Raw genomic sequence first — 13,966 nt, 5'->3', positions numbered from 1 at the left:
AAAAATATGCTATAGGAAAACAAACCTATTGTATTTATTTTTTTGTTTTATTATACCAAAAATAAATTAAAAAATAATTATTTAAATAATTTTTAAGAAAATACTTAGTAAATAGGAACATGATTTAATATAGAAATAACTGTTGGTAATTTAAAATATATTACTTTTTTTCAAAACATTATTATATAATAATGAAGTTAAAGTTTTTGAAACAAAAACCCTGTTTATTACACAGTTAAGGTAAAATATTTTTCTTATCATAAAAATGGTTTGAGGAAAATAACAAAAAAAAAGATTAATAAATTGTTTAGAATTTATAGTATTATTAAAAAAGTAATAAGATAAAAAAAATATAAAAATTAAGATAACAAAGAAGATCAAATGAAATTAAAAGTAACATTAAAAATAAATATACGTAATCTAAAATGATTATACTATAATTAAAAATATATAAATCATATCAATCATTTTAAAATGAAAGAAAAAAATATAGTATAAAATTATATACTAAATATGACAATTTTATTTACAGTAAACTACTATTTTTTATTTTAAAAATTATTTAAACTTTTATCTTATTTATTATAAGCTATCGGTAAAAGTAAAAAACTAAAATATAATGTAATAAAAAAATCGGTGATTCTAACAAACATCGTTAAAATGTATAACATTTTTCATTTATTATTTTATTTTGGTCATAACATAGTTAAATATGTTAAACCATTGGTTGATAATCAATTAAATATTTCATATAATAAAATGAACTAAAAAAAATTATTTTAAAAGATAATAAAAATTTATAAATTTAATTTAACATGATTCAGTGTCGAAAAAACGAAATAAAAAGAAGCAAAATATTTCAAATAACTAATAGAATTATTGTTTTTCCAAATATTTAAAATTTTTTTTGTTAATCATTATTTAATTATTCAAGATAACTTAAAATATAGTTTTAAAAATAGGTTAATTTTTTACAGAGAATAATATATATCAAATTTTCTATCCCATTATTCATTTTTTTTATTATATATTTAATATAATTTATTAATATTTTAAAACAATATCTGAAGTGTATTATAATAAAAACTTATTTTTTACAACAATAAGATTTAAGTGTTATTTAATTAGTATAACGTTTAATAATAACCGAATTAAACTTTTTTTAAAAACTAATTTATACAGACAAATAAATTTCAATATTGAAAAAAAAATAGATATTTACATAATTTTTATAAATTATCATATTTATTGATAAAAATCTTATTAGAAATTTATCTCTTTGTATAAAATAGTATCATAGATTTTATTATTAAAATAAAGTAATAACAAAGTAAAAATAATAAATTTTAAAATACCAACAATTTATTGGGAATTAAAAAAAACATTACTAGTAATTAACGAGTATAAAAAAAAATTTTTTTACCTTATTACCATATTTCAAAATTACAAATTTACAAATTTAAAAAAATTTAATAATAAAGTATACATTTATATGCTAAAAATTTTGAAAGAAGAAAAAATAATTATTTATTTAAAAATACTAAACAACTATTGTAATATATTTTGTTTAATAAATGTTTGACAAACAACAGACTATTAGAATAATTTTATATTAACAAAGCTAATTACACAAAAGTTTAATTTTTAATTATTAAATTATTTTTTTTTTTATAAAAGTAATATTTTTAATTATTTATTATAAATATCAAAAAAATTTTTTTGTTATATTATAAATATTAAATAAATCTATTAACTACAAATTCTAAAACATTTATAAAGGAAAAATGATTTGAAAATATCAGTAACATTTTTCAATATGAGATTTTCAACTTTTATTCTTATTGCTTATATTATTATGACTAGAGTTTATTCATCTAGAAGAGTAAGTTAAAGATAAAAAAAAATATTTATTTTTTTAGAATGCAAATTATGATGATGATAGTAGTGCACCAACCAATGTAATTTATGTACCAGCTAATTATCACTAAATAAGTAAACAAAAAAATGAAGAACATTATAAAAATTAAAAATAAAAATAATTTTTTTTAAAATAATTTAAAAATATATTCTTTTTCATTTAAAAATTAATAAAAGCCAAAATTTATTGTGTAAATGTTTTTTATAACTATACTTTTATTAAGTATATAAAATATTAATTTTAAATAAGTTTTTTGAAGACATGTCAAAGTTTGATAAACAATAAGAATATATAGAAAATTAAGTAGTCATACTATATTAACAAAAAAGTAATAAGTAAAAAATTAAAATAATATTTTTTAATGTTTTTAAGTTAACAATGTAATTTTTTTTTAATTTTTAAAAAATATATATTAAATTTAGTATGACAAGAAATTAAAATTATCTTACTAATTTTGATGAAGTTTTATAGGTATTTTATAATATTCTTACTATTACACCTTATTTCAAATAATTATTAAACATATATATTTTTTTAAAAACTTTAATTTTTTATGTTTTCAATGATAAAATATGTAGCATGAAAAAACTTAAAAAATTTGTCAATAATACTTTTTTAAATAACATTTTATTGTATAAGAAATTTTTCAAAACACTTTAGTATAAAAATTTTTTTTTTATTTTAAATTTGAAAGTTATATAAAAAAATTACTATACATATAATTAGTTATAGCAAAATTAAAATTATTAAAATAATATTATGTAAATTTTATAAAAAATTTGTTTGTATAATTTATATATTTATAAATATAAAACAATTTATTATTAAATTAGTAATTTATATAAACTATATAATTAAGATTTCTTTATGTATGAATTTTAAAGGTAAATACAGAAAACATTAAAAAAAGTATAACGAATGATTAATAATTTATTAAAAATTACTTTTGTTCAATATTTTTGAACATTACTCATGTATGATTCGTATATAAAATGTTTTTTTCTATAATTTTATCTGATTACATTTTTTACTATAAACTGTATGTTATTCATATGATTAAATATATTAATTGTATTATATGTTTTTATTTTTACTATTAACCGGAATTATAATCAAATATAGTTCCAATATTTGTTTATTTAATTTATACTTAGATTTTTTAAAAATTAAAAATTTTATAAATTTATATGTTTTTAATATTCTGGTATACTATGTATTATTAAAAATTTAAGTAAAGTTAAATTTTTATTAAAATAGAGTACACTTCTATAATTTATTAACTAAACAATAAATATAAGAAATATATAACAATAACAAATTTAATTAAAATAAACTAATCTCACTTCATGTCACTTTATATATTCGCATAGGTATCATTGTATACTTAACTTATGTTTATGTTTTCTTCAACGCGAGAATCCTTTTCCTTACTGTAAGTAATTGTTATTAAAAATAAAAATTTTAGTATTAATTAATTTATTTCATTCAAACAAGTTTAGTTGAAAAAAAAATTGTTTTTTTTAAGTATAAATTTAATCTGTAATTTTAAAAATATTTAAATTTTGATTTAAATAAAAATTAAAAATAAAAAATAATGATTTGTTGATATTTTTTTTGTTACTTCAATATTATGTTTTTGAAATCAAAGTTATTCATTGAATCATTTAAGTATAAAATAAAAAATAATTTTAATATTTTATTTATAATTAAACAAAAAATGAAGTTTTATATGAACTATTAATTATGAAAAAAATGTATATTATAAAATAGGAATTTAACAAATAATTCTACTATTATTATATTAATAAAATTTTAAATTATATATTAGATTGTCTTGAATGAAAGTTTTAAATGACCAAAGTTATGTATTTATTTTTTATAACTAATTATGTTTTAATAACAATAAATATTTTGATTAATTATTATGAATCTTCTCTACACAATGATATATCACTCTTACTGCTTAAAAACGTTTCTTTTTTCCTTGTTTAATTTTATACAAAGCTATTTTAAATGTGAAATACTAAAATTTTTTCATGACGTACAAAAAAAAGCAAAAGTTTAAAATATACAAAAATTTATAATATTATTTTAGAATAAACATTGACTGTGTTTTTATTTAAAAAAAAATAATTTAAAAGATTCTGAATGGAAAAAAAGAAACATGAAATAACCCAATTTTGGAAATAAATTTCACATCATAAACTGCATTTTGAATTATAATTTTAATTAGTCTTTCTAATTTTTTGAAATAAAATAGGAAGTCAGAAGAAGTTTATCAATAGTTATGTATAAAGTTAAAAGACAAATAAAACATTTATTGTTTTGAAGTTTATTTTTGTCAACTTTTAAACTTATAAATGACTAATTTTTAAGTAAACACACTTAAGATAATAAAATTTTTAATAAATACGACAATATTTAAAAAAAAAAAGTTTTAAAATTAAAATAAACTTAAAAAATAAAGACTTTTATAAAAAAAGTTGTGTATTGTTAATTTATGAATCCTGGTAACATAAATTATGCTGCGTCAATTTAAAAATATACACAAAAAATTGTTCCAGAAATAATCTTTCTAATAAAAAAAGATACTATTTTTTTTATAACACTTTTTGCTTACAAATGTTAGAAATCATTTTCATGAAATTAAACAAAGAATTTATAAAATATGTCATTAAGAATTTTGTTGTATCCAGATAATCAAATTTTTAAAGTTAAGCATATTTCAAAGATTTATTATCAAATATGTAATTATAAAAAGAAGAATCTGATATAATACAATTATTTTTCAAAACTTATGACTAATAATATAGTAAAAATATTAAAATAAAAAAAATATACATCTATTTTAGTATGTCATTTTCATTTTTTCTTAATATGCAATTTTACAAAATTTTAATACCCCAATATATTAAAAGAACTATAAAATTAAAAATTCTCTTTAAGATATTGTTAATTAATTATTCTTGACAAGTATCATTTTGTATTTTAAATTTTTTTTTTGCATAAAAATTTTTTGATGCAAAATTTAAATTTTTAAATGAATTTTAATAATATATATTTTTAAATTATTTTATTTTATTTATTTTAAATGAGTTCCAATGTATTTGTTAAAACAGGAGATATCTTAAATAATCAATTTAAGGTAAAGTTATATAATAAATTTAATATGGCTAAAAATGTTTTAGATTATTAAGGTTATCGGTGAAGGAGCATACGGAACCGTTTATAAATGTTTAGATACTAATACAAAAACTCATGTTGCTATGAAAATAGAAACTAATATCAAAAACATGAAATCAACATCAAAAATGGAAATTGATGTTCTTAAAACATTAACTAACAAATCAAATGTGGCTCAACTAATTTATGGTAAGATAAATAAAAATTTTACTTTTATTGTAATGACTTTACTTGGAAAAAGTCTTTTTGAGTTAGTAAATATTTGTGAATCATTCAAATCATCTACTGTTGCAAGAATTGGGATACAACTACTTTATGGATTAAAACATTTGCATGATGCTGGATTTATTCATAGAGACATTAAACCTGAAAACATTGCTATTGGAAGGGGTTATAAAATGCGAAAAGTTTTTTATCTTTTGGATTTCGGATTATGTAGAAGATTCAAGGACAAAAAAAATCCAGGTAAAATAATACCACCAAGAAAATGTGTCTCTTTTTGTGGGACATTAATGTTTAGTAGTCTCAATGCACAAGATGAAAAGGAACAAGGAAGAGGAGATGATTTGATTTCACTTGCTTATGTACTCAGTGATTTTATCAAAGAACTTCCATGGTCATCGGAAACTGAAGATAATGAAATGAGACTTCTTAAAGAGAAATTTCATGGTAAAGATTTATTTCCTGCAGATAAATCTTTAGCTGATTTTTTTGACTACGTTAAAACTCTCAAATATGAAGATGAACCAGATTATGAGAAAATTTTTCAATATTTTTATGTAAATTTAAAAATTAAATTTTTAATTATTTCATTTTTTAGACAATTATTCAAGAAAATGATGTGAAATTTTCTGATCCATATGAATGGGAAGCAATTTTAAATAAAATAGAAGAACCAAAAACTTTGAAAAGTTTAAAACGAAAAGCTGAACTAGATAACTTTTATAAAGCTAAAAAATTTAAAAATTTTTAATCTTTTTTTTAATTGGTATAATTAAAAATGCATCAAATAAAATTACATTTTTTTGTTACAAACTGTTATTTACGTATTCACAAAACACGGTAAGTTTTATTGTTAATTTTATTATACTTATGAAAGAGAAAAATCAAGCTTAAAATTTACTTTATCAAAAATTATCGAACAATTTTTTTTGTCAATACTTGGTATTATATGTTTAAAAAATGCATTCACAAATTTTAAATTAAATGCAAATTATCAACCAAATTGATATGTTTTTATACTGATGTTTTCTAACATTCAAAAAAACATATCAATCAAAATTAATTTTATATTTTGATTAATAGTGTTTGTTATAAAAATAAAAATTACAAGTGCAATAACATCGGTTTTTCTTATTTTTCTTTTACAATGTAAAAAAATAAAGATAATTTACTATTTCTATTAAAATATTAAGCACTTATATTTTAATGTACAATTTTAAGATATTAAATTTTATTTTTTAAATCTACAATAAATGTATATTTTAAAAGCATTAATGTTCTCCTTTTTTTTGTAAACACTTATTAAAAGTTTTACAAAGTACTATCTTTTTTTTTTATCAATTATTTTTTTAAATATTAAAAATTTTAAATTTATTACCAATATTATAATTTAGAGAATTAATTTTATTTATGAAATTATCATAATCTCTAGTTTAAATATTTTGAATATTCTTAAATCAAAAAAATATTTATTTATTTAAAATTATGTTTTTGTTTTTTGATATTATATTCTCATTTTTAGCTGATAATATAGTATCTCAATAACCTTTGTTACAATTTTTTTTTACAAATATAATAAATTATTTAATATCTTTATTATTTTTTTATTCTTTAAAAATACAAGTAATATATATGTATACACGTAAATGACAATTTCTTGAACTATGCAAAAAACATAATAATTTTCATTAATTTCTAATATTATTTTATATAAATTGCTAAAATTATTTTTAATTTTTCAAAATATTTTGTTAATTCTAATTATAACTATAAAATTGTGTTAATATTTTCATTTTTTTTTCTAAATATAATTAAAAAGTTTAAAATATCAACTTTTTCTAAATATGTTTTTTGATTCTTTATATATTTAAAATCTACATTTTCAAAACTTTTATCAACATTTGTTAGCCTATAAAATTATTTTTTGTATAATTATATAAAAATTTTTTTATTAAAGTAAATAAATGTGACAAATATTTATTATATCTTAACAGTATACATTTTTCCAAAAATTTTGCTAATTTTCTAATATTACAGCCTAAAATATAATAATTATTTTTTTTATTATTTAAAATTTACATTAGATATAATAAAATTTATTATTGATAAAACATTCTTAGTATAATAAGTTTTCACTAATTTGTTATATTATGATATCTTTTAACCAAATTTTTTTATCAAATAAAATGCTTCTATTAAAATTTATTTATTCACTACATTATATTAAATTTTAAATATTATTTTTATCTAATATATGACAAAACTTAATGTTATAATTAGGTACTTAAGTAAATAATTTATAATGTTTTTTTGATAAAAATTTCACAATGTAAGTAAAAATGAATATTTTTTTAATTATTCAAAGTTTCTCAATTAAATTGCGTTTTTTCTAAAAAAAATAAAGTAAATTAAATAACGATGATTAAAAATTAAAATAATTAATCTGATTTTTTTAAGTAAAATCTATTATATCTACTATTTTTTTACATTGATCAAAACAATAATTTTGTTTTCGTTAAATTCTTTGTTAACTTCATAATGTTTTCTTTTTTTCTATCTAATTTATCTCCTATATCATTTTTAATAGATAAATTTCTATTAATTCTATTTACTAGTCTTTTATAAATAAATTTAATTATTATAAAATTTTGTAGAAAAGATAAAAAATTTTTATAATAATCAAATTTATTGTTTATTTTTTTAATATTAAGTTGTCCCATATGAAATGTTGTTTTTTTTGTTAAATGTTTAGATGCGCGTAGCTCAGTGGAAAATTAATATTTTTTTTTCTAATTACAATCATTAGATTCACCACATTGTCTTATAATAGATAGTTGGCTTTTTAACGTTTAGATTAAAAACTTGAAAAACTATAAGCGATAGAAGCTTTGAAAGCAGATTCTAAAAGTCTATAGTTTTTGAAGAATTTCTTCTTTAAGAATGATTCAAATTTTTAAAAAAATGAGGGTAAGTATGGGCAAGGTTAGGGGTATTTTTGGGCAAAAAAGGAATTTTTTTTTTGAATCCTTCAGTTTTTGGAGCATGGTTTCCGAAATTAATGAGTGAGAATTTTTTGTAAAAACTAATTAGCTGTTTATTTTTGCTAAAAAGATTTTTCCTGGATCTATTTTTTATTAAAAATTTAATAATTGTGCACAATTGGATTCATTTTTCAGAGTTTTAACAGGTTTTACTAGATTTCATAGATCTCCGAAGCACAATTTTTTTAAAAAACTACCAAAATACTAACATATTCTTGTTTTGGAATTTATTGTAGTTTTTAAAACATAATTTTTATGAAACTTTTATGAAAAGTGGATAATATTGCTGCATAGAATTCATTTTTTATCATAGATTATGTTTCATTTAAAAAATGAATCATTTTTACCCTCAAAAGTTAAAAAAAAACAAACATCAATATGATGAATTGTTTGCTTAATGTTCAACCTTAGCGATAACCTTTGATCTTCTTTTTTTGAGTATCTATTTAGCTACAAATGGTTAGAAACTCTAGATTTTGAAACATCTAAAGCTTTACATGTTTTTCTGACCATTTGTAAAAAAATAGACTTTAAAATCGTGCTTCAAGACGCTTTTATCGAAGAGTGAAATTTTTCTTCACGCTGCGCATTTCAAGCTTCTCATTTTTGACCCTGAATTTTTATAAAATTTTTTTTTCAGTAGAAGCATTGACAAGATTCACTTCAAAAATATTATTAAAAATTTTTTCTTCGTTTGTCTTTTTTTTGACTTCAAAAAGAAAATGTTGGGAAATCAAAGCTTAGAAGGCATTATAAAAAATAAAAGATAATTAAACTTTTTATTTTGGCAAAATTTTTATATCATTATGTAGGGGAGATTCATGAGAATCTAGCAAATGTTTTAGAATTTTTTAAACATTGCTAGTTATTAATTAAAACTAGCTGCAAGCGTTGCGCATTAAAAAACAACATTTCAAATTGGACAACCTAATATTTTTTATAAATAATATTTTGTATATATCAAAGATTGTTATTTTTTTTTTGGATATGATAAAAAAAATTTTATAAATCATTTTTATTTTATAAAAACAAACTGAAAAAAATAAAAATAAGTATTTGTAGTACATCTTTTTAGTAATTTTTTTTTAATTAATGACGTCATGTATATTATAGATATTTAATATATTTTTGCATTAGAATATTTAGTTGTGAATTATTACTTTTAAAAATTGAAATTCTTGAATCATTATCAAAAAATTTTATTATGTCTCGTAATTACAATAACACTTTTTTAAAATTTATGAGAAAATTTTTTTTCGTTTATGAAACAATATTTTAATACATTCTTCAATATAACATATAAATAAAGATGAAATGACAAAATATAAATATGACATTGGATCAGATAAAATATTATACTTTAACAAGTTTTATGATTTCAATAAAAAAAAACTTTAAATGGTATAATTAGAATTTGATTTATATGAAATCATAGTATATTTAATTACAGAAAATGATATTATATTAATTTAATATATTTTATTAATCAGTTAAATTATTATTAATAATATTTTAAATTTATTTTAAAATAATTTTCAATATCTAATTTGATTTATAATTAAGATTTAACTTTCATCGTAAATGCTTTAATTATCTTTTCTTTTTATTTTTTATATTCTCAAGTTTAACACCTTCCATTAAAATTTTTTTTAATTCATTAAAAATATTCTTATCATAAATTTTTAATGCTGGTATATTAAAATGTAATAATGCTGATAATGAAGTAAGAAATTGTTGTTTATTTTGAACCGCATTCAATCTATGTTGACGTAAAAATTTTAGGTCACGGATTGGATCAAATTCATCTTGATTTGATAATTTCTCCATCATATACAAAACATAAGCTACTGTATCAGTTCTATCAATTCCATTTTTGCAATGAATAATCATTGGTCTTTCTTTTGAAGATTCCATAACTGCATATCTTCTCATTCCAGTAAAAGCAATATTATTCATTGGCATATCTATATTAATAATTTTTATAAAAATAATAAATACTTACATTTGTCACTTTCCCAATCAACATAATGTACCAATTTAAAGCATACTTTAGGTTTATTTTTATCAGTACTATGTATTATATCATAGTAAGATACTTCAAAACCATTACCAAGTTTTGTTACTTTTTCGATATTTTTAATAATATAATCACCATATTTATAATCATATTTATCAAATGGCCAATATGTTTCCCAATTTTTTGGATATATTTCACTATAATTATCTAAAACAAGTATAACAGAGACATTATTTTGATAAACTAATTCAATAAATCCATCATACATTTCTTCCAATGGTGACTAAAATAAATAAAATATTTTTTTATCTTATCATAGACTTACAGGCATCATTATAAATTTTTTTTCCATATTTTCTGAATTTATAAATGTCATTTCATTTGCCATTGACATTTTATCAAATGGATTTCTTATGTTAGTTGATATATTAAAATTAATTGCATTATTATCTAAACAATTTTGTCCTGGAAAATGATTACGTCGTCCATGCATTCTTCGTGAAGGTGGTGGTAATTGTTTTTCATATTCATTTAATAAAGTTGAACGTTGACATTTGATTTTTATTTCTTCAGATGTAAGTATTCCTTCTTTATCAGATAAATCAACTAAACGATTAATATAATTTGTATCAAGTGAAATAAAAAATTTAAATAAATTTAAATATTTATCATTAATTTTCATTTTTCCCATAGTATTGTAAGCATAATTTACAAACATTTCAAAATACTTGAAATATAAACCATTCATTAAAATATATTTATTATTTGCCAAATATTCTACTACAGAAAATATTAAATATGCATATTCAATTGATGAAATATAACTACAATGTTTTTGTTTTTTTATTTTTTTTATAACTTTCATAGGTTCATAAAATATTTTATCATTAATAAGTGATTCAACTATTCCAGCAAAAAATACAAATAAAAATGTTCTAGGACCATTAATAGATGATGAATGAATAAGAACAGGATTATTACCAGCAATTTTATCTACTTCTTCATATAATCCTGCCAAATTGTTTATATTATCTGGAATAGTATTTTCTTTCCAATCATTAACATAAAATAATCTTAAAATTATATCATTTCTTCCTTCTTTTATAATTTTAAAATTTATTGTAGTTACATTTTTTATAAAAGAATCAGTTTCTCCTTCATTAATAACAGTTAATTTTCCATATGTAGTACTTTTTTTTGTTGGCCAATAAATTTCAAATGGTTCTGATGCATTCATTACAACATTATATACAAAAGCAACAATAACTTGAACCTTCTCTTCAAATATCATTTCCCAAAATTGAGAAACATTATTACTTGATGGAGCCTAAAAAGTTTATAAAAAAAATTAAAAAATTATTAATTTATTTACCTCTGATAAAATGTATGTTCGTGATGGAGAAACAGAAGTTATATAATGAGCAGAAATTTTATTAACAAGTTTTTTTTGTGAATTAACTAATGTATCATTGTAATCACTTTCATTAAATGTATTGACAAATTCTTCTCCAATAATAATTGATTTAACTCCTCTTAATTCATCATTAACTACTTCATTATTTATTTCCTTTACTATGTTTGAGTATTCTGACATTTTAATTTTTTGCGTATTTAACCAAAATTTTTGAATATTTGGATATTTTTTTTTAAGTATCATAAGTTTTATATATTCATTAATATGTTTTCTACTCAAAATAATTATAATACAAAGAAATATACATATTGACAATGCAGAAATCCCCATAATTAAAGCCAAAAATGAATTTGATAATCTTTTTTGAATTGTATTTTTTTTCTGGTATGTAACATTAAAAGATGAATCTTCAATTGTTTTAAAAACTGTTTTTGTTGTAAATGTCCCATTGTCTGGAGTGCTATATATGCACTGAAGTATACCATTGTATGTTTCATTTTTAAAAAAAATAGTACTATTAGAAAGTATAAATGTATTATTTTTGTACATATTTTTCATTAAAAAATCATTTACAGTAATTTCAAGATTTGCAAAAACCATTTTATAAAGAAATCCAAATGTATACTGATCTAAAGAACAATTTGGTGTTATGAAAGTTTTGTTTTTATTGTTAAAAATGTCTGAAAAAGTTTCAACATAATCTTTTTCTGTTGAACCAAAAAAAATATCTTTAGTTATATGGTAATTTTGATCAACATAAACATAACATTCATCACAAATATATTCAAAACGAAGCAACTGATATCCTTTTATAGTAATTGTTTTATTTGATATCATTGGTGTACTATGTTTTTTTATTGATCCATCAGAATAAAACTTTAAATTAGTTATTTGTACATTTTCATATTCATAAAATTGTTGATGTTTGGAATGTTCTTTTTTGATAATTAACTCAACCTCAAATGTTTCTCGTCTAATATCTTTTCCAATTTTAAGAATATTTATGTGATTCAAATTTTTTATCATATTTGATGGTGTTTTTATATTAATTGTTGGAATTATTTGAATTGCATTAAAAATTTGACATGGGGCAACTTTTATCATTAATTTTTTAGGTTTTTCAAATAAATATATAAGATCTCCTTTATGATAAATAGCTGTTTCTTCATTTTCGTATTGAATTACTGTTCCATTTTTCTTTTTAACAAATTGTAATCTTCCATCGGAAGGGCAATCTCTTGTAGAAGCACCAAGTGGTGAGTTTACAAAATAGTTCTTCATAGTCTTTAAAGGATTTGGTAGTGAATTCCATTTTAAATTGATTTCCCATTTTATTAATTCGAGTGGATTTTCTTTTAGAATCAATTCACCACATGTAATTTTTTTTTCTAATTTCTTTTCAGAATTGAAAACTTTTATCCATCTTATTACACTTTCATCCAGTAATCCTTTAACAATATCTTTATCATAAGTACCATTAACTTTAAAAGTATCTTCTTTGTTATTATGATTATAAGTTGGTCCAGGGCATTTTAATAAAATGATATCAGATGGAAATATTTCTTTTATCTGATATTGAAGAGGAAACTTTCCTTTTAAATCACGGCTATTATTAAGTTGAGGAAAGTAAGGTATATGTTGACTCAAACACAATTGACTTTTAAATAATAAAAATATACAAAACTGTATAATAATTTTATTATAACAATTCATTTAGATAATAAAATTATTGCAAATGAAGAAAATAATATGTGATTTTATAATTTAAATAATGTCAAAAATTATACTATTATCGAAGAAAAATAAATTTTATTCAATAATACAACAAAATTATCAATGAAATTTTATAGTGAAACAAATGCATATTACATAATATGCTGTTAAATGCATCATGACTGTCTTTTTTTAAAATTACTATCTAGCATATATTAAAGAAAATTAACGTAGAAAAAAAATGGTTATACCAAACTTAAACAATGATTTTTTTTTCATTATCAATAAAATTTAAAAACATAGACTTCTTTGACAAATGTTATTTTTCTGTTTTATATATCAGTGGTAAAATTTTATCTATATATTACAACATTTAACGAATTATAATTTTTTGAATATTGATAAAAATTTAACTATTTAAAACAAATTTAAAACAACCAAATCTTTTTTTCTTCATT

General features: G+C 18.6%; 2 protein-coding genes across 2 annotated transcripts; one reads left to right on the top strand and one right to left on the bottom strand.

Annotated features, from left to right (window-relative positions):
- Nucleotides 1-5,009: 5,009 nt before the first annotated feature.
- SRAE_X000100300 (Asator) lies at nt 5,010-6,074 on the top strand (the record flags this gene model as incomplete). The annotated part of the gene is made up of 3 exons (XM_024646251.1): nt 5,010-5,063; nt 5,107-5,880; nt 5,922-6,074. The coding sequence occupies 3 exons, from the start codon at nt 5,010-5,012 to the stop codon at nt 6,072-6,074; spliced, it is 981 nt and encodes a 326-aa protein (XP_024498463.1).
- Nucleotides 6,075-9,954: 3,880 nt separating this feature from the next.
- On the bottom strand, nt 9,955-13,478 carry SRAE_X000100200 (Protein-tyrosine phosphatase,receptor/non-receptor type domain and Protein-tyrosine/Dual specificity phosphatase domain and Protein-tyrosine phosphatase, catalytic domain-containing protein; the record flags this gene model as incomplete). The annotated part of the gene is made up of 4 exons (XM_024642694.1): nt 9,955-10,328; nt 10,367-10,664; nt 10,707-11,708; nt 11,754-13,478. Coding segments are annotated over 4 exons (3,399 nt in total), but the record flags the coding sequence as incomplete, so codon positions are not given.
- Between the last annotated feature and the right edge of the window lie 488 nt (nt 13,479-13,966).

Source organism: Strongyloides ratti, scaffold srae_chrx_scaffold0000002 (genome assembly GCF_001040885.1).
Source record: "Strongyloides ratti genome assembly S_ratti_ED321, scaffold srae_chrx_scaffold0000002".
NCBI classification, from domain to species: Eukaryota; Metazoa; Nematoda; class Chromadorea; order Rhabditida; family Strongyloididae; genus Strongyloides; species Strongyloides ratti.
The sequence above is the reverse complement of the archived record's forward strand: the minus strand, read 5'-3'. Positions and strand labels throughout refer to the sequence as shown.